Source organism: Phalacrocorax carbo, unplaced genomic scaffold, assembly GCF_963921805.1.
Source record: "Phalacrocorax carbo unplaced genomic scaffold, bPhaCar2.1 SCAFFOLD_305, whole genome shotgun sequence".
In the NCBI taxonomy this organism is placed as follows: Eukaryota; Metazoa; Chordata; class Aves; order Suliformes; family Phalacrocoracidae; genus Phalacrocorax; species Phalacrocorax carbo.
In genome coordinates this window covers 452-21117 of record NW_026990285.1, presented here as the reverse complement: position 1 = coordinate 21117, position 20666 = coordinate 452, and the positions used below count along the sequence as shown (strand labels likewise).

The 20666-nt window shown below is 71.8% G+C and overlaps 2 protein-coding genes across 13 annotated transcripts in view; one reads left to right on the top strand and one right to left on the bottom strand.

Moving 5' to 3' along the window:
- LOC135310977 (transferrin receptor protein 2-like) overlaps nucleotides 1–7750 on the top strand; it is an 18039-nt gene extending 10289 nt beyond the window's left edge. For 9 of the 12 annotated variants that reach the window (XM_064440117.1, XM_064440123.1, XM_064440125.1 and 6 more), the window contains 3 exons: nucleotides 902–1114; nucleotides 2256–2396; nucleotides 6569–7750. In XM_064440117.1, coding sequence (XP_064296187.1) covers nucleotides 902–1114; nucleotides 2256–2396; nucleotides 6569–7213 — 999 coding nt within the window. In that variant the 3' untranslated portion in view covers nucleotides 7214–7750. The remainder of the gene's footprint in view (nucleotides 1–901; nucleotides 1115–2255; nucleotides 2397–6568) is intronic. The other 3 variants (XM_064440116.1, XM_064440118.1, XM_064440122.1) reach the window with 3 other exon arrangements.
- On the bottom strand, nucleotides 7630–20666 carry LOC135310976 (ephrin type-A receptor 8-like). The gene is made up of 12 exons (XM_064440114.1): nucleotides 20263–20666; nucleotides 18715–18845; nucleotides 18040–18204; nucleotides 17225–17324; nucleotides 16526–16587; nucleotides 15601–15714; nucleotides 14435–14682; nucleotides 12837–13055; nucleotides 11265–11414; nucleotides 10050–10243; nucleotides 9215–9388; nucleotides 7630–8437 (listed from the first exon to the last, which is right to left on the bottom strand). The coding sequence occupies exons 1-12, from the start codon at nucleotides 20664–20666 to the stop codon at nucleotides 8335–8337; spliced, it is 2064 nt and encodes a 687-aa protein (XP_064296184.1). The 3' UTR covers nucleotides 7630–8334.

The window sequence follows — 20666 nt, the reverse complement described above, 5'->3', positions numbered from 1 at the left end:
CATCTCCCCCGTGTCCCCCCTGCGCCCCTGTGTCCCCATGTCCCCCTGACCCCACCATGCCCCCACCCCACTGTCTCCCCCCATGCCCCCATCCCCCATGTCCCCCCCACCCCCCTCGTCCCCACGCCCCCCACATCCCCACCCCCCTCGTCCCCACGCCCCCCACATCCCCATCCTGCCATGTCCTCACATGCCCCCACGACCCCCATCCCCCATGTCCCCCATCTCCCCCGTGTCCCCCCCACGCCCCCACCCCACCGTGTCCCCCCTGTGCCCCCCATCCCCCGTGTCCCCCGCCCCCCCACGCCCCCATCCTGCCATGTCCCCACATGCCCCCACGACCCCCATCCCCCACAACCCCCATCCCCTGTGTCCCCCACCTCCCCCGTGTCCCCCATCTCCCCCCACGCCCCCACCCCACTGTGTTCCCCCGTGCCCGCCATGTCCCCCATGTCCCCCCCACACCCCTTGTCCCCATCCCCATCCTGCCATGTCCCCCCATCCCCCATGCCCCCCATCCCCCATGTCCCCCATCTCCCCCGTGTCCCCCCCCACGCCCCCACCCTACCGTGTCCCCCTGTGCCCCCCATCCCCCGTGTCCCCCGCCCCCCCACGCCCCCATCCTGCCATGTCCCCACGAGCCCCATCCCCCGTCTCCCCCGTGTCCCCCCATGTGGCCCACACGCCCTCTGTCCCCCATCTCCCCCATGTCCTCCCACGCCCCCACCCCACCGTGTCCCCCCCGCCCCCCCCCGCCCCCCCCGCCCCCCACGCCCCCGTCCTGCCATGTCCCCACATGCCCCCACGCCCCCCCCATCCCCCATGTCCCCCATCCCCCGTGTCCCCCCACCCCACCGTGTCCCCCCGCCCCACGCCCCCCACGCCCCCCGTGTCCCCGCAGGCGCCCGGCGGGTGGTCGCGCGCGGCGCTGGGGACCCGCGAGGACACGCTGGGGCGGCTGCAGGGGCGGCTGCGGGGGCGGCTGCCGGCGGTGGCCCGGGCGGTGGTCGCGGTGGCCGCCCAGCTCCTGCTGCGCCTGGCGCACGACGCCCGCCTGCCCCTCGACCCCGGGGCGCTGGGGGACGCGCTGCTGCGCCGCCTGGCGCCCCTCCAGGTCAGCCCAGTGCCCCCCAGTGCCCCCCCAGTGCCCCCCCAGCGCCCCCCAGTGCCCCCCCAGCGCCCCCCAGTGCCCCCCAGCGCCTCCCAGCGCCCCCCCCAGTGCCCCCCAGTGCCCCCCCAGTGCCCCCCAGTGCCCCCCAGTGCCCCCCAGCGCCCTCCCAGTGCCCTCCCAGTGCCCCCCCAGTGCCCCCCCAGTGCCCCCCAGTGCCTGCCATGTGCCCCCAGTGCCCCCCAGCGCCTCCCATGTGCCCCCAGTGCCCCCCAGTGCCTGCCATGTGCCCCCAGTGCCCCCCAGCGCCTCCCATGTGCCCCCAGTGCCCCCCAGTGCCTGCCATGTGCCCCCAGTGCCCCCCCAGTGCCCCCCAGCGCCCCCCAGTGCCCCCCAGTGCCCCCCAGCGCCCCCCCAGCGCCCCCCAGCGCCCCCCCAGCGCCTCCCAGCGCCCCGCCACAGCCCCTAAGTGACCCCCGTGCCCCCCCAGTGCCCCCCAGTGCCCCCCAGTGCCCCCCCAGTGCCGCCCAGTGCCTGCCAGTGCCCCCACTGTGCCCCCACAGTGCCCTCACAGTGCCCCCAGTGCCCGCCAGTGCCCCCACAGTGCCCCACAGTGCCCCCCCAGTGTCCCTCCAGTGCCCCCCCAGTACCCCCCCAGTGCCCCACAGTGCCCCCACAGTGCCCCCCGTGCCCCCCAGTGCCCCCCCAGTGTCCCTCCAGTGCCCCCCCAGTAGCCCCCCAGTGCCCCCCAGTGTGGCGCTGGGACGGCCCCCACGGCACCCCCCGATGCGCCCCCCCCCCCAGGGACGGGGCGGTGCCCGCAGTGCCTGTCCCCTCATGGTGTCCCCCAGGTGTCCCCAACATGTCCTCAATGACCCCGAGGTTTCCCCGAGGTGTCCCCAATGTCCCCCAGGTGTCCCCAAGGTGTTCCCCACATCCCAAATGTCCCCCGTGGTGCCCCCAAGGGATCCCCAAGGTGTTCCCCATGTCCCCAAGGTGTCCCCAATGTCCCCCACGGGTCCCCAAGGGGTTCCCATGGCGTCCCCATGGCGCAGGGGCTGTCCCTGTGGATTCTGTCCCTGGGGGGGGGGTGTGACAGTGTCCCAAATGTCCCCACGGTGTCCCCAATGTCCCCACTGTCCCCCAGGCGCAGGGACTGTCCCTGCAGTGCCTGTCCTCGGCCCGCGGTGACGTCGTCCGGGCGGCCGAGACGCTGCGCCGGGAAATGGCCGGCTCGGAGGGGACCAACGAGCGCCTCAACCGCGGCTTCAACGCCCGCATCATGGCCGTGAGTGTCCCCGTCACCCGCCGCTGTCACCCGGCGCCTTGGCCCCGCCCCCTCAACACCCGCACCATGGTTGTGGGTGGTGCCGTCACACGTCACTGTCACCCTGTCCCCGTCCCATCAACGGTGGCCCCGTCCCCATTGGCCATGTCCATGTCCTCAGCTCTGTCCCCATTGGTCCCATCCCCATCCCCACTGGTCCCATCCCCATCCCCACTGGTCCCATCCCCATCGGCCCCATCCCCATCCCCATCGGCCCCATCCCCATCCCCAGTGGCCCCATCCCCATCCCCATCGGCCCCATCCCCATCCCCACTGGTCCCATCCCCATCCCCATCGGCCCCATCCCCATCCCCATCGGTCCCATCCCCATCCCCACTGGTCCCATCCCCATCCCCATTGGTCCCATCCCCATCGGTCCCATCCCCATCCCCATCGGTCCCATCCCCATCCCCACTGGTCCCATCCCCATCCCCACTGGTCCCATCCCCATCCCCATCGGCCCCATCCCCATCCCCATCGGCCCCATCCCCATCCCCATCGGTCCCATCCCCATCCCCACTGGTCCCATCCCCATCCCCACTGGTCCCATCCCCATCCCCATCGGCCCCATCCCCATCCCCATCGGTCCCATCCCCATCCCCACTGGTCCCATCCCCATCCCCACTGGTCCCATCCCCATCCCCATCGGTCCCATCCCCATCCCCACTGGTCCCATCCCCATCCCCACTGGTCCCATCCCCATCCCCATCGGTCCCATCCCCATCCCCACTGGTCCCATCCCCATCCCCATCGGTCCCATCCCCATCCCCACTGGTCCCATCCCCATCCCCACTGGTCCCATCCCCATCCCCATCGGCCCCATCCCCATCCCCATCGGTCCCATCCCCATCCCCACTGGTCCCATCCCCATCCCCACTGGTCCCATCCCCATCGGCCCCATCCCCATCCCCATTGGTCCCATCCCCATCCCCACTGGTCCCATCCCCATCCCCAGTGGCCCCATCCCCATCCCCATCGGCCCCATCCCCATCCCCATCGGCCCCATCCCCATCCCCACTGGTCCCATCCCCATCCCCATCGGTCCCATCCCCATCCCCACTGGTCCCATCCCCATCCCCATCGGCCCCATCCCCATCCCCATCGGTCCCATCCCCATCCCCACTGGTCCCATCCCCATCCCCACTGGTCCCATCCCCATCCCCATCGCCCCCATCCCCATCCCCACTGGTCCCATCCCCATCCCCATCGGCCCCATCCCCATCCCCATCGGTCCCATCCCCATCCCCACTGGTCCCATCCCCATCCCCATCGGCCCCATCCCCATCCCCATCGCCCCCATCCCCATCCCCATTGGTCCCATCCCCATCCCCACTGGTCCCATCCCCATCCCCATCGGTCCCATCCCCATCCCCACTGGTCCCATCCCCATCCCCATCGGTCCCATCCCCATCCCCACTGGTCCCATCCCCATCCCCACTGGTCCCATCCCCATCCCCATCGCCCCCATCCCCATCCCCACTGGTCCCATCCCCATCCCCACTGGTCCCATCCCCATCCCCATCGGTCCCATCCCCATCCCCACTGGTCCCATCCCCATCCCCATCGGTCCCATCCCCATCCCCATCGGCCCCATCCCCATCCCCATCGGTCCCATCCCCATCCCCATCGGCCCCATCCCCATCCCCATCGGTCCCATCCCCATCCCCACTGGTCCCATCCCCATCCCCATCGGTCCCATCCCCATCCCCATCGGCCCCATCCCCATCCCCATCGGTCCCATCCCCATCCCCACTGGTCCCATCCCCATCCCCATCGCCCCCATCCCCATCCCCATCGGTCCCATCCCCATCCCCATCGGCCCCATCCCCATCCCCATCGGTCCCATCCCCATCCCCATCGGCCCCATCCCCATCCCCATCGGCCCCATCCCCATCCCCACTGGTCCCATCCCCATCCCCATCGCCCCCATCCCCATCCCCACTGGTCCCATCCCCATCCCCACTGGTCCCATCCCCATCCCCATCGCCCCCATCCCCATCCCCACTGGTCCCATCCCCATCCCCACTGGTCCCATCCCCATCCCCATCGGTCCCATCCCCATCCCCACTGGTCCCATCCCCATCCCCATCGGCCCCATCCCCATCCCCACTGGTCCCATCCCCATCCCCATCGCCCCCATCCCCATCCCCACTGGTCCCATCCCCATCCCCACTGGTCCCATCCCCATCCCCATCGGCCCCATCCCCATCCCCACTGGTCCCATCCCCATCCCCATCGCCCCCATCCCCATCCCCACTGGTCCCATCCCCATCCCCACTGGTCCCATCCCCATCCCCATCGGTCCCATCCCCATCCCCATCGCCCCCATCCCCATCCCCATCGGTCCCATCCCCATCCCCATCGCCCCCATCCCCATCCCCACTGGTCCCATCCCCATCCCCACTGGTCCCATCCCCATCCCCATCGGTCCCATCCCCATCCCCACTGGTCCCATCCCCATCCCCATCGGCCCCATCCCCATCCCCATCGGTCCCATCCCCATCCCCATCGGCCCCATCCCCATCCCCACTGGTCCCATCCCCATCCCCACTGGTCCCATCCCCATCCCCATCGGTCCCATCCCCATCGGTCCCATCCCCATCCCCACTGGTCCCATCCCCATCCCCATCGGCCCCATCCCCATCCCCATCGGTCCCATCCCCATCCCCACTGGTCCCATCCCCATCCCCACTGGTCCCATCCCCATCCCCATCGGCCCCATCCCCATCCCCATCGGTCCCATCCCCATCCCCATCGGTCCCATCCCCATCCCCACTGGTCCCATCCCCATCCCCATCGGTCCCATCCCCATCCCCATCGGCCCCATCCCCATCCCCATCGGTCCCATCCCCATCCCCACTGGTCCCATCCCCATCCCCACTGGTCCCATCCCCATCCCCATCGCCCCCATCCCCATCCCCATCGGTCCCATCCCCATCCCCACTGGTCCCATCCCCATCCCCACTGGTCCCATCCCCATCCCCATCGGCCCCATCCCCATCCCCATCGGTCCCATCCCCATCCCCATCGGCCCCATCCCCATCCCCATCGGCCCCATCCCCATCCCCACTGGTCCCATCCCCATCCCCACTGGTCCCATCCCCATCCCCACTGGTCCCATCCCCATCCCCATCGCCCCCATCCCCATCCCCATCGGCCCCATCCCCATCCCCATCGGTCCCATCCCCATCCCCACTGGTCCCATCCCCATCCCCATCGCCCCCATCCCCATCCCCATCGGCCCCATCCCCATCCCCATCGGTCCCATCCCCATCCCCACTGGTCCCATCCCCATCCCCACTGGTCCCATCCCCATCCCCATCGCCCCCATCCCCATCCCCATCGGCCCCATCCCCATCCCCATCGGTCCCATCCCCATCCCCACTGGTCCCATCCCCATCCCCATCGGTCCCATCCCCATCCCCACTGGTCCCATCCCCATCCCCATCGCCCCCATCCCCATCCCCATCGGTCCCATCCCCATCCCCATCGGTCCCATCCCCATCCCCATCGGCCCCATCCCCATCCCCATCGGTCCCATCCCCATCCCCACTGGTCCCATCCCCATCCCCATCGGTCCCATCCCCATCCCCATTGGTCCCATCCCCATCCCCACTGGTCCCATCCCCATCCCCGTCGGCCCCATCCCCATCCCCATCGGCCCCATCCCCATCCCCATCGGTCCCATCCCCATCCCCACTGGTCCCATCCCCATCCCCATCGGTCCCATCCCCATCCCCACTGGTCCCATCCCCATCCCCACTGGTCCCATCCCCATCCCCATCGCCCCCATCCCCATCCCCACTGGTCCCATCCCCATCCCCATCGGCCCCATCCCCATCCCCATCGGCCCCATCCCCATCCCCACTGGTCCCATCCCCATCCCCATCGCCCCCATCCCCATCCCCATTGGTCCCATCCCCATCCCCACTGGTCCCATCCCCATCCCCATCGGTCCCATCCCCATCCCCACTGGTCCCATCCCCATCCCCACTGGTCCCATCCCCATCCCCAGTGGCCCCATCCCCATCCCCATCGGCCCCATCCCCATCCCCATCGGCCCCGCCCCATCGGCCCCGCCCCTTTGGCCCCGCCCCTTTGGCCCCGCCCCGCTGACGGCCTCCCGCCCGCAGGCCGAGGCCTCGCTCCTGTCCCCCTTCGTGTCCCCCCTGGCCGCCCCGTTCCGCCACGTGCTGCTGGGCCGCGGGGGCCACACGCTGCCGGCGCTGGCGGCGCGGCTGGGGGGCGGGCGGGGGGCGCGGGGGGCCGCCGCCCGCCGCCGCCTGGCCCTGCTCGCCTGGACCCTGCAGGGCACGGCCGGCGCCCTGGCCGGGGACGCCTGGCGCCGCGGGGACGTCGGCGACCGCGGGGACATCTGGGACCAGGGGGGGCTGGGGGACGGGGGGGAGCACGGGGACCCCGGGGGCCGCGGTGGCCCCGGGGACAACGGGGACTACGGGGACAACGGGGACTACGGTGGCCCTGGGGACGGCTGGGACTATGGGGACTATGGGGACCGCGGTGGCCCTGGGGACCGCGGTGGCCCTGGGGACAACGGGGACTATGGGGACTATGGGGACCATGGTGGCCCTGGGGACCGCGGTGGCCCTGGGGACAACGGGGACTATGGGGACACACGGGATCGTGGTGGCCCTGGGGATCGTGGTGGCCTCGGGGACAATGGGGACCTCTGGGACTATGGGGACTATGGGGACATCTGGGATGTTGGTGGCCTCGGGGACAACGGGGACATCTGGGATCATGGTGGGCCTTGGTGACACCTGGGACCGTGGGGACAACGGGGGCCTCGGGGATGGGGGGGAGCACGGGCACCCTGGGGACCGCGGTGGCCCTGGGGACAAGGGGGACTATGGGGACAACGGGGACACGTGGGATCGTGGGGGCCCTGGGGACCATGAGGGCGCTGGGGACCTGGGGGACAACGGGGACCTTGGGGACCCCGGGGGGACCTTGGGGACACCTGGACAACGGGGCCCCCCAGGGCCCCCCCCGGGACATTGGGGACCCCCTGACCTGGGGGGGGGGAGGGGGACACCCCCCCCACCCGGGTCCCCCCAGCCCCGCCCCCCCCCCCCCCCCGCCAGCCCTTGACCTGCTCCTCCCCCGCCCCGGTGGGACCCAGGCATGGGGGCAGCCCGGCCCCGCCCCCTCATTTGCATACCACGGGCAGCGCTTTAATTGGCTCCGACTTCGGGCCATAAATTAACAGAATCGTTTAAAAAACAAAATATATAAAAATAATAAAAAGCACCTGGGGGGCCCCGCCCACCCGGGCCCCGCCCACCCGGGCTCCATCTATTGGGACCACGCCTGCTCAGACTCCGCCCACCCACCCCACCCCCCCGCCTCAAGATGCGCCCCTGGGCGTGGCCTCCGCAGCCCCACCCACTTTGGTCACAACAGGGAGGGGTGGGGCCAAAGAGCTGTGACATCACCGTGGCCTCATGACGTCACCGGGGAGGTGCGGCCCCGCGGCGATGATGTCACGGGCGGCGACGCCACGGGAGCCCCGGGGTGTGACATCACACAGCAGGCCCCGCCCACAGCCTCGCTCCCCGGTGACGTCACCAACCTGGAGTCCGTGGGCAGCCAGCGGTGACGTCATCTGTGCCGGTGATGTCACTGGTGATGTCACTGTGACATCACGGGGAAAAGTCATGCTTTGGTATAACAGGGCATGGCGGCCATCTTGGCATGGCGGCCATACTGGGGCAGCGGCCATCTTGGGGCGGCCATCTTGGCATGGCGGCCATCTTGGCATGGCGGCCATACTGGGGCAGCGATCTTGGTGATTCAAGCAGGGCCGAGCCCCTCAGAACAGGTCCATGGCGTCCTGGCAGCCATCTTGTCAGGGGCGGGGCCACAGCGGGGGCGGGGCTCAGAAGTGGGGGTCCCCCTTGGGGGGGCTCTGCAGGCTCTGGGCGCTGTCGAGGATCCGCTGCTGGTGCCCGGCCAGCGTCACCCCCATGCGTAGCAGGTCCCTGCCAGGGACACGGGGGTCACCGCTGCGCCCACCGTGTCCCCCCACATCTCGATGTCTCCCGAAGCACCCACCCCACCCCCGTCCCATGTCCCCCATGTCCCCCCATGTCCCTCCAGGCCCCACGTCCCACAGCGTCACCCCGCACCCCTCCTGTCCCCCCACGTCCCCCCATTTCCCCAACATCTCCATGTCCCACCACGTCCTCCCACGTCCTCGTGATCCCCCACATCCCCCCATGTCCTCCCATGTCCCCCAGTGTCCCCCATCCCCATGTCCCCCCCCCAGCTCCCCGTGTCCCCCCCAGGCCCTGACATCCCCACAGACCCCCATGCTCCATGTCCCCCATGTCCCCCCCCACACCCATGTCCCCATATCGCCCCACATCCCCCTGCTGCCCCACTCCCTCCCCACCCCATGTCCCCCCATACCACCCCAAGTCCCCCTGCTGTCCCCCCATCCACGCCCCCCCACGTCCCCCTGTCCCCCCACCCCCAAATACCCCCATGTCCCTCTGCCCTCCCCACACCCTGTCCCCCCATATCCTCCTGCCCCCCCGCCCCCTTGTCCCCCTGCCCCTCCACGTCCTCCTGCCCCCCCGCCCCCTTGTCCCCCTGCCCCCCCCCACCCCCCCACCCACGTTCCCCCCATGTCCCCCTGTCGTCCCCCCCATCGATTTCCCCCCGTATCCCCGTGCCCCCCCCACCCCCCTGCCCCCCTCACACCCCTGTCCCCCCCCGCCCCCCCCGTCCCCCCACATCCCCCCGCCCCCCCGTACTCGCTGCGCAGCCGCGGCAGCAGCTCCAGGCTGGTGACGCCGGCGCTGCTGAAGGTCTCCTCGTATCGGCCCAGCTGGAGCGTGCGGAGCCACTCGCCCACCGAGGCGAAGGGGGTCCCGGGGGTCCCGGGGGGCGCGGGGGGGCTGCGCTGCGCCAGCTGGGGCGGGGAGGGCCTGCGGGCACCGGGTCAGCCCCACAGCGCCCCATAACCCTCCGCCCCACAGGGACCCAGGCGCCTGGGGACCCCCTGCCCAAGGACCCAGGCATCTGGGACCCCCCACCCAAGGACCTACGTGTCCAGGACCCCCTACCCAAGGACCCAGGCACCCAGGCCAGCCCCACAGCACCCCATAACCTGCCACCCCAAGGCGACCCAGGCTTCCGGCACCCCCCACCCAAGCACCCAGGCATCGAGGACCCCCACCCAAGGCCCCAGGCTTCCAGGAGACCCACCACCCAGGCACCCAGGTGTCCAGGACCCCCCACCCAAGGACCCAGACATCCAGAAGACCCCCACCCAAGGACCCAGGCATCTAGGAGACCCCCACCCAAGCACACAGGCACCCAGGCCAGCCCCACAGCACCCCATAACCTGCCACCCCAAGGCAACCCAGGCTTCCAGGACCCCCCACCCAATGATCCAGGCATCCAGGACACCCCCACCCAGGCACGCAGGCACCCAGGCCAGCCCCACAGCACCCCATAACCTGCCACCCCAAGGCAACCCAGGCTTCCAGGACCCCCCACCCAAGCACCCAGGCACCCAGGTCAGCCCCACAGCACCCCATGGCGACCCGGGCACCTGGGAGACCCCCCCCAGGGACCGTGGCGTACCGGTGGGCGTCGGGGGCGGTGATGCGGAGGGTGGCGGGGTGGCGGATGAGGCGGTCGAGGGCGCTGACGATGTCGGGGAAGCGGGGCCGGGCGTTGCGGTCGCGCTGCCAACAGTCCAGCATCAGGCGGTGCAGCGCCGTGGGGCAGCGGGGGGGCGGCGGCAGCCGGTAATCCTGCTCGATGGCGTTGATCACCTGCGGGGGGGCACGAGCTCAGGGGACCCTGAACCCCACTTCGGGGGACCCAGGGGTCCAGGGGGGACCCACCGCCGACCAGACACCCAGGGGATCCTCTGCCCCATGGGAGCCCCCACCCCATGGGGGACCCAGGGCCTCTGAACCCCACTTCTGGGGAGCCAGGAATCTGGGGGGGTCCCAGGCATTTGGGGGGACGCAGTGGTTTGGGGGACCCTCTGCCCCACGGGGGACCCACATGTCTGGGGGGGCCCCTACCCCATGGGGGACCCAGGGCCTCTGAACCCCACTTCTGGGGAGCTGGGAATCTGGGGGGGTCCCAGGCATTTGGGGGGGACGCAGTGGTTTGGGGGACCCTCTGCCCCATGGGGGACCCACACGTCTGGGGGGGCCCCCACCCCATGGGGGACCCAGGGCCTCTGAACCCCACTTCTGGGGAGCTGGGAATCTGGGGGGGTCCCAGGCATTTGGGGGGGACACAGTGGTTTGGGGGACCCTCTGCCCCACGGGGGACCCAGGGCCTCTGAAGCCCTCCCAGCAGCCAGCAGGTAGGTGGGGACCCCGTCATCCCCCCATCCAGGGACCCAGGGATTTGGGGGGGGGACCCAGGGGTCTGGCGGGGACCCAGGCATCTGGGGGAGACCCAGATATTGGGGTGACACCCCCTTTCTCCCCATCCCACACCCCTCGAGGGGGACCAGAGCATCCAGGTGTGTTGGAGGAAGCCCCCCCCAGCACCCAGCAGGTAGGCGGGGACCCCGTGAATCCCCCGCCCAGAGACCCAGGCATCCGGGGGGGACCCAGATATTGGGGTGCCCCCCCCTTTACCGTTCCTGTCCCCCCCCATGGGGGATCTGGGTGTCTGGGTGTGTCGTTGGAAGCCCCTCCCTCACCAAGCAGGCAGGCGGGGACCCCGTGATCCCCCCACCCAGGGACCCAGGCATTCAGGGGGGGGACCCAGGGCTGGGGGGGGGTCCCAGCAAGGGGGGTGACCCCCCGTCTCGCCCCCGCGCCGACTCACGTCCTGGTTGGACATGTCCCAGTAGGGCCGCTCGCCGAAGGACATCACCTCCCACATGACGATGCCGTAGCTCCAGGCGTCGCTGGCCGAGGTGAACTTGCGGAAGGCGATGGCCTCCGGCGCCGTCCACCGGATCGGGATCTTCCCGCCCTGCGGAGGCCGACGTCGGGGGGTCCCGGGGGTCCCGGGGACCCCAACCCGCCGGGGACCCACCCCGAGGGACCCAGGGGGGTCCGGGGGAGCCCAACCCCCGCAGAAACCCACCCCCTGAGGGACTCAGGGGACCCCAACCCCCCCAGGAACCCACCCCTGAGGGATCCAGGGGGACCCCAGCACCCCCTCCCCAGCACCCCCCCAGCAGCACCCTGGCCCCAGCACCCCCTCCCCAGCAGTCCCCCTCCCCAGCACCCTCCCCAGCAGCACCCCCTCCCCAACAGCATCCTGACCCCAGCAGCCCCCAGCAGCAGCACCCTGACCCCAGCATCCCCTCTCCCCAGCACCCTGACCCCAGCAGCCCCCTGACCCCAGCAGCCCCCAGCACCACCCTGGCCCCAGCAGCCCCCTGACCCCAGCAGCCCCCAGCACCCCCCTGACCCCAGCACCCCCTGACCCCAGCACCCCCTGACCCCAGCAGCCCCCAGCACCCCCCTGACCCCAGCACCCCCTGACCCCAGCACCCCCTGACCCCAGCAGCCCCCTGACCCCAGCAGCCCCCAGCAGCAGCCCCCTGACCCCAGCAGCCCCCTGACCCCAGCACCCTGACCCCAGCACCCCCTGACCCCAGCAGCCCCCTGACCCCAGCAGCCCCCAGCCCCCCGACCCCAGCAGCCCCCTGACCCCAGCAGCCCCCCGACCCCAGCACCCCCCTGGCCCCAGCAGCCCCCTGACCCCAGCAGCCCCCAGCAGCCCCCCGACCCCAGCAGCCCCCTGACCCCAGCAGCCCCCAGCACCCCCTGACCCCAGCAGCCCCCCGACCCCAGCAGCCCCCTGACCCCAGCAGCCCCCAGCACCCCCTGATCCCAGCACCCCCCTGACCCCAGCAGCCCCCTGACCCCAGCACCCCCCTGGCCCCAGCAGCCCCCCGACCCCAGCAGCCCCCAGCACCCCCCTGACCCCAGCAGCCCCCCGACCCCAGCACCCCCCTGGCCCCAGCAGCCCCCTGACCCCAGCAGCCCCCAGCAGCCCCCCGACCCCAGCAGCCCCCTGACCCCAGCAGCCCCCAGCACCCCCTGACCCCAGCAGCCCCCCGACCCCAGCAGCCCCCTGACCCCAGCAGCCCCCAGCACCCCCTGACCCCAGCACCCCCCTGACCCCAGCAGCCCCCTGACCCCAGCACCCCCCTGGCCCCAGCAGCCCCCCGACCCCAGCAGCCCCCAGCACCCCCTGACCCCAGCAGCCCCCAGCACCCCCCTGGCCCCAGCAGCCCCCCGACCCCAGCAGCCCCCAGCAGCCCCCTGGCCCCAGCAGCCCCCAGCACCCCCCTGGCCCCAGCAGCCCCCCGACCCCAGCAGCCCCCTCCCCCCGCACCCCGCGCCCAGCGCGGCCCCCCGCGGCGGGGGGCGGGGGTCTCACCAGGGAGCTGGTGTAGGTGGGGTCGGCCGAGCTCTCCTCGTCCAGGGCGCGGGAGAGCCCGAAGTCGGACACTTTGCAGACGAGCTGCGCGTCCACCAGGATGTTGCGGGCCGCCAGGTCGCGGTGCACGAAGCCCGTCTCGGCCAGGTACCGCATCCCCGCCGCGATGCCCCGCAGCATCGCCACCAGCTGCAGCGGCCCCAGCGCCCCCGCCCGGCCCTGCGGGGCGCGCCGGGGGGCGCCGCGGGGGGCACGGCGGGGGGGGGCATGGGGAGGGGGACACCACGGGGAGGGGGGGACACCATGGGGAAGGGGGCACCGCGGGGAGGGGGGGACACCATGGGGGGGGGGGGCACCGCGGGGAGGGGGGGGCATGGGGAGGGGGGCACCGCGGGGAGGGGGGCACCGCGGGGAGGGGGGGACACCATGGGGAGGGGGGCACCGCGGGGAGGGGGGACACCATGGGGAGGGGGACACCACGGGGAGGGGGGGGCACCGTGGGGAGGGGGGCACCGCGGGGAGGGGGGGACACCATGGGGAGGGGGGCACCGCGGGGAGGGGGGCACCGCGGGGAGGGGGACACCGCGGGGAGGGGGGCACCGCGGGGAGGGGGACACCATGGGGAGGGGGACACACCATGGGGAGGGGGACACCACGGGGAGGGGGGGGCACCGTGGGGAGGGGGACACCGCGGGGGGGGGGACACCATGGGGAGGGGGGCACCGCGGGGAGGGGGGACACCATGGGGAGGGGGACACCATGGGGAGGGGGACACCGCGGGGAGGGGCGGGTTGCGGGGAGGGGGGACACACCGTGGGGAGGGGGGACACAGTGGGGGGACACCACAGGGAGGGGGCACACACCGTGGGGAGGGGGACATGGGGAGGGGTGGGTTGCGGGGAGGGGGCACACACCGTGGGGAGGGGGACATGGGGAGGGGTGGGTTGCGGGGAGGGGGCACACACCGTGGGGAGGGGGGACATGGGGAGGGGTGGGTTGCGGGGAGGGGGCACACACCGTGGGGAGGGGGGACACACCATGGGGAGGGGGGACACGGGGGGCACAGTCACCTTCCCCCCCCTCCACGGGGGGACGCAGGCTGTGACCCCGGTGTCACCGGTGTCCCCTGTGCCCCCCGCGTCACCCTGTGCCCCCCCCCCGGCCCCGTGTCCCCCCGTGTCCCCCCACATGCCCTTGTCCCCCCACAGCCCCCCACAGCCTCTTGTCCCCCCACAGCCCCCCACAGCCTCTTGTCCCCCCACGTCCCCCCATGTCCCCACGTCCCCGTGTCCCCCTACGTCCCCACATCCCCCCATGTCCCTCCACGTCCCCACATCCCCCTGTGTCCCCCCACATCCCCACATCCCCCCGTGTCCCTCCACATCCCCACATCCCCCCGTGTCTCCCCGCGTCCCCCCATGTCCCCACGTCCCCCCGTGTCCCCCTGCGTCCCCCCATGTCCCCACATCCCTGCATCCCCCCATGTCCCCATGTCCCCCCATGTCCCCCCGTGTCCCCACATCCCCCCGCGCCCCCCACATCCCCCCGCGTCCCCCCGCGCCCCCCCCGCGCCCCCCGCGCCCCCCGCGCCCCCGTACCCGCAGGAAGGCGTCGAGGGCGCCGTTCTCCATGAACTCGGTGAGGATCATGGCGGGGGCGCTGGCCGTCACCACCCCCCGCAGCCGCACCACGTTGGGGTGCGCGAACTGCCCCATGCGGGCGGCCTCCCCCAGGAAGTCCCGGCGCTGCCGCTCCCCCGCGCCCCCCTTCAGCGTCTTCACCGCCACCGGCGACTCGGGGCGCCCCGGCAGCGCCAGCCGGCCCCGGCACACCTCCCCGAACTCCCCTGGGGGCGCGGGGGGCACCCGTCACCCCAGAGCCCCCCCATGGGGACAGAGGGGGGACACGTCACCCCAGAGCCCCCCCCCACCTCCCCGAACTCCCCTGGGGGCGCGGGGGGCACCCGTCACCCCAGAGCCCCCCCACACCTCCCCGAACTCCCCTGGGGGCGCGGGGGGGCACCCATCACCCCAGAGCCCCCCCACACCTCCCCGAACTCCCCTGGGGGCGCGGGGGGCACCCGTCACCCCAGAGCCCCCCCACACCTCCCCGAACTCCCCTGGGGGCGCGGGGGGGCACCCATCACCCCAGAGCCCCCCCACACCTCCCCGAACTCCCCTGGGGGCGCGGGGGGGCACCCGTCACCCCAGAGCCCCCCCATGGGGACAGAGGGGGGACATGTCACCCCAGAGCCCCCCCACGCCTCCCCGAACTCCCCTGGGGGCGCGGGGGGGCACCCATCACCCCAGAGCCCCCCCACGCCTCCCCGAACTCCCCTGGGGTCGCGGGGGGGCACCCATCACCCCAGAGCCCCCCCACGCCTCCCCGAACTCCCCTGGGGGCGCGGGGGGCACCCGTCACCCCAGAGCCCCCCCACACCTCCCCGAACTCCCCTGGGGGCGCGGGGGGGCACCCATCACCCCAGAGTCCCCCCATGGGGACAGAGGGGGAACACGTCACCCCAGAGGTGGGGACGTCATTGGGGTTAGGGATGGGGACCCCGTTGGGGACGTCATTGGGGATGTCATCGGGGACACCACGGGTGTCAGGGGTGGGGACATGGGTGGGGACCCCGTTGGGGACGTCAATGGGGTCAGGGATGGGGCAGGGGTGGGGTCGGGGTGGGGACCCCGTTGGGGACGTCACTGGGGCGTCCATAGGGGCGTCTTTGGGGACGCCTTCGGGGGGGCCCGGGCGGTGTCACCTGCCCCGATGACCTCCTCGATCTTGACGCAGGCGACGTCGATCTCCTGGGCGAAGTCCCTGAGGGCCACCCCGGGGTCCTCGTAGGTCAGGGGGTCGATGTACAGCTTCCCCCCTGCACCGGCACCCGCCGCGTCACCCGCTGCCACCCAGCGTCCCCCCGCGCCCCGGGTACGGGGGGGTGACGCGGGGGGGGGGACGTGGGGACGGGGACGTGGGGGCGGGGACACGGGGGGTGCCACCACCAGCACCCGGGGGACGTGGGGACACCAGGGTGACCCCAGGTGATGCCATTTGACCCTGGGTGACCCCGGGTGACAGTGGGTGACCCCAGGTGACCCTGGGTGACCCCAGGTGACAGTGGGTGACCCCAGGTGACCGTGGGTGACCCCAGGTGACCGTGGGTGACCCCGGGTGACCCCGGGTGACCCCGGGTGACCCCAGGTGACAGTGGGTGACCCCAGGTGACCCTGGGTGACCCTGGGTGACAGTGGTGACCGTGGGTGACCCCAGGTGACAGTGGGTGACCCCAGGTGACCCCGGGTGACAGTGGTGACCGTGGGTGACCCCGGGTGACCCCGGGTGACCGTGGTGACCGTGGGTGACCCCAGGTGACCCCGGGTGACCCCGGGTGACAGCAGGTGACCCCAGGTGACTGCAGATGACCCTGGGTGACCCCAAGTGACCCCGGGTGACTGCAGATGACCCTGGGTGACCCCGGGTGACCCCGGGTGACAGCAGGTGACCCCAGGTGACTGCAGATGACCCTGGGTGACCCCAAGTGACCCCGGGTGACTGCAGATGACCCTGGGTGACCCCGGGTGACCCCGGGTGACAGCAGGTGACCCCAGTGACTGCAGATGACCCTGGGTGACCCCAAGTGACCCCGGGTGACCCCGGGTGACCCCGGGTGACCCGGCGCTCACCGTGCCCGGCGGGGCGGTGGCCGTGCCGATCCGCGTCCTCCCTGTGCCGGTGGCTGTGGCGCCTGGGGGTGGGGGCGCACGCGGTAAGACCCCCACCCAGGTGTCCCCCCCCACATACCCCTGGGACCCCCAAGACCCCCGAGGATGCCCCCAACCCCTCCCCCAGCTCCCCAGACCTCCCAGGACCCCCAGGGACCCCACTAGAGCCCCCCCAAACCCCCCTGCCCCCCCCCAACCTCCCAGGACCCCCAGGGACCCCACTAGAGCCCCTCCAAGACTCCCTGGACCCACCCTGGTCCCCCCAGGGACCCCAAAGTGACCCCCACAGGGACCCCCATAATGCTCCCACCCCCCCAAGATGCCCCAGGGACCCCTCTGGACCCTCCTAAGCTCCTCTGGGACAGCCCAGAGACCCCCAGGATGCTCCAGCTCCCCCCCTCCCGGACCCTCCAGACCCCTCCCAGGGACCCCTCTGGCCCCTCTCAAGCCCCTCAGGACCCCCCAGAGCCCCCTTAGGGACCCCCCCGTCCCCTCTCAAGCCCCCCCGGACCCTCCAGACCCACCCAGGGACCTCCCTGGCCCACCCTGAAATCCCAGGGACGCCCCAGGATCCCCAGGACCCCTTAGAGCCCCCTCAGGGCTCCCCCCAACCCCTCCTAACCCTCCCAGGGAACCCGGCCCCCCCCGGGCCCCCCTCACCTGAAGCAGAGCAGGGTCCCCGCGAGCAGCGCCAGCACCAGGAGGCCCCCCAGGGCCGCAGCCCCCGCCACGAGCCCCCCGTGCTCCCCCCGGGAGCCCTCTGCCAGCAGCCGTCAGTGCCAGGGGGCCCGGGGGGGAGGCCCGGGGGGGCCCCCCCAGGGTCCCAAAGGGGTCGTGGAGGGGTTGGGTGGGGTCCCAGGGGACTTATAATGGGGTATGGGGGGGTCCCAGGGGATCCCGGGGGGTTCAGAGAGGTTTGGGGGTTCCAGGGGGGGTCCAGGGCAGTCCCAGGGGGGTTATGGGGGTTCCCAGGGGGGTCTCAGAGGGATTCTGGGGTCCCGGGGGCTCAGGGGGGATCCCAGGGGGGGTCCCAGGGGGTCTGGGGGAGGGGACCAGAGGGGTCATGGGTAGTGGAGGGTTCCCAGGGGGTCCCAGGGGAGTCCTGGGGAATTGTGGGGGTCAGGGGTGTCCCAGGGGTGTTGGGGGAGGCTCAGGGGGCCCCGGAGGGGGTGGGATGGATACTGCAGGGGGTGCCCCACAGTTGGGGGGTCCAGGGTGGGGTCTCAGGGGGTCCCATGAGGGTTTTGGGAGTGTTCTGGGAGGGGCTGGGGGGGGGTCTGGGCCTCCCAGGAGGTTGCGGAGGTCCCTGGGGGAGTTGGGGGGGTTTGGGGGTCCCAGGGGGAGTTGGGGGGTTTGGGAGGGGGTCCTGGGGGATTAGGGGGGGTCCCAGGAGGAGTTGGGGGGTTTGGAGGGGTCCTGGGGGATTGGGGGGGCCCCAGGGGGAGTTGGGGGTTTGGGGGTGCGGGGGGCCTCACCGGCGCCCTGGGTGGTGACGGCGGTCTCAGGGCCGAAGTCCCCGTAACCGGCTTCGGAGCGGGCGCGGACCCTCACCCCATAGAGCCCCCCTCGGCGCAGCCCCCCCAGCTCTGCCCGTGGCGCGGCACCTTCAGAAACATGGGGGGGCCCTCGCCCCCCGCCACCTGCGGGGGTCAGGCACCCCTCCCTTGACCCAGGACCCCCCAATACCCCACCCAAAGCCCCTGAAACACCCCCAGGCCCCTCCAGGGACCCCCAGGGACCCCCTGTGACCCTTGGGACCCCTCCAAGACTCCCAAGTGCCCCCCAAATATCACCCTAGACTCCCCCAGAAGCGCCCCCAGACCCCCTTGCTGTCTCTTGGGAGCCCCAATGCCACCCAGGATACCCCCCAACACCCCTCAGGATCCCCCAGTGTCTCGCAGAACCCCCCAATATCCCCCAAGGAGCCCCCCAATACCCCCAGAAGCCTCCCGTGACCTCCCCAGGACCCCCAAATAGCCCTCAGGACCCCCAAATACTCCCCAGGAACCTCATTATAGCCCCTAGAACCCCCCCAGTCCCCCAAGAGCATCCCAAAGGCCCCTCAATGTCCCTTGGGACCCCACCAAATGCCCCCAGACCCCTTCAACGTCCCTTGGGACCCCCCCAGTGCCCCCTCCAGCCCCCCTCACCTTCTCGTAGTATTTGACCTCGTAGTCGAGGACGTTGCTCCCGGGGGGGGCCGGAGGGGGGGTCGGCCACGACAGTGTCACCCCTGTGGGGGACCCCCCGATCCGGACCACATCGTACACCGGCAGCGGCACTGGGGGGGTCACAGGGATGTGACGGGGGTCCCAGGTGGGTCCCAGAGGGGTTTAGGGGGTCCTGGAGGGGTTCCTGGGGGTCTTGGGGAGGCTTTGGAGTCCAAGGGGGGGGTTCTAAGGTGGGTTTGAGGGTGCCAGGACAGGTTTTTTGGGGTCCCAGAGTGGGTTCGGGGCTCCCAGAGTGGGTTTGGGCGTCCCTGAGAGATCCTGGTGGGTCTCAGGGTTGGTTTAGGGGTCCCAGGAGGGGTCTCAGGGAGGGTTTAGGGGTCCCAGGACAGCTTTGGGGTCCTGGGGGTCCCCGGATGGTTTAAGGTGTCCCACAGCAGATTGTGGGGGGTCTCAGGGTGTGTTAAGGGGTGCCCAGGGCAGGTTTAGGGTTCCCAGGACGGGCTTAGGGGTCCCAGGGGAGGTTTGTGGGCCCCGGGGTGGGTGATGGAATCCCAGGGCATGTTTAGGCATGCCCAGGGCAGGTTTAGGGGGTCCCAGGGTGGGTTTAGGGGTCCCAGGGCAGGTTTACGCATTCCCAGGACAGGTTTAGAGGTTCCCAGGGCAGGTTTAGGGGTCCCAGGACGGGCTTAGGGGGTCACAGGTCGGGTTTGTGTGCCCCTAGGTGGGTGATGGGGTCCCAGAGCATGTTTAGGCATGTCCAGTTCAGGTTTAGGGGTCCCAGGACAGGCTTAGGGGGTCACAGGGCAGGTTTAGGGGTCACAGGGCAGGTTTAGGGGTCCCAGGGTGGGTTTGTGTGCCCCTAGGTGGGTGATGGGGTCCCAGGGCATGTTTAGGCATGTCCAGTTCAGGTTTAGGGGTCCCAGGGCAGGCTTACAGGTTTCCAGGGTGGATTTAGTGGTCCCAGGGCAGGTTTAGGGGTCCACAGCGGGTTTAGGGGTCCCAGGCAGGTTTAGGTGGTCCCAGGATGGGTTTAGGGGTCCCAGGATGGGCTTAGGGGTCCCAGGGCAGGTTTAGGGGTCCCAGGGCAGGTTTAGAGGTTCCAGGATGGGCTTAGGGTTCACAGGATGGGTTTAGGTGTCCCAGGGCAGGTTTAGAGGGTCCCAGGATGGGCTTAGGGGTCCCAGGACAGGCTTAGGGATCCCAGGACAGGCTTAGGGGTCCCAGGATGGGTTTAGATGTCCCAGGGCAGGTTTAGGGGTCCCAGGGCAGGTTTAGGGGTCCCAGGATGGGTTTAGGGTCCAGGGCAGGTTTAGAGGGTCCCAGGGCAGGTTTAGAGGGTCCCAGGATGGGCTTAGGGTTCACAGGATGGGCTTAGAGGTCCCAGATGGGTTTAGGTGTCCCAGGACGGGTTTAGGGGTCCCAGGACGGGTTTAGGGGTCCCAGGATGGGTTTAGAGGGTCCCAGGATGGGTTTAGGGGGTCCCAGGACGGGCTTAGGGGTGCTCGCCCCCCTCCCCGCTCCTCTCACCGTCCTTGGTGGTGGTGACATTGACCTCCTCGGCGGGGGGGCGGGTGGGGGCTGAGGTGGGAGACGCCGTTGCGGGCGCTGACGGCGAAGGTGTAGGTGACGTAGGGCCGGAGGCCGGTGACGGTGACGCCGCGGCCGCGCAGCCCCGCGGCGCCGGGCGCGAAGGCGAGGTGGGTGCAGGGGCCGCAGGGGCGCCCGCTCGGGGCACGCCCGGCACCCCACGGCGTAGGTGAGTCGGAGCGACCCCCCAAGTCGCGGGGGGTGCTCCACTCCAGGCGAACCCCGGAACCGTTCAGCCGCGACACCACGCTGCGGGGGGCCGTGGGGGGCGCTGGGGGGGGGGCGAGAGAGAGGGGGGTGATGGGGGGAGGGCAGCACCCCATGGGGATGGGGGGGTTGGGCAT

Bases quoted from the DNA above. Each gene is read 5' to 3' on its own strand.
- LOC135310976 (XM_064440114.1), bottom strand. From the start codon at position 20,666: ATGCCCAACCCCCCCATCCCCATGGGGTGCTGCCCTCCCCCCATCACC. The intron at 17,325-18,039 runs GTGAGGCCCCCC...GGCTGCTGGCAG, and splicing joins CGTCACCACCCAGGGCGCCG to AGGGCTCCCGGGGGGAGCAC. The intron at 15,715-16,525 runs GTGAGCGCCGGG...GTGCCGGTGCAG, and splicing joins CCACCGCCCCGCCGGGCACG to GGGGGAAGCTGTACATCGAC.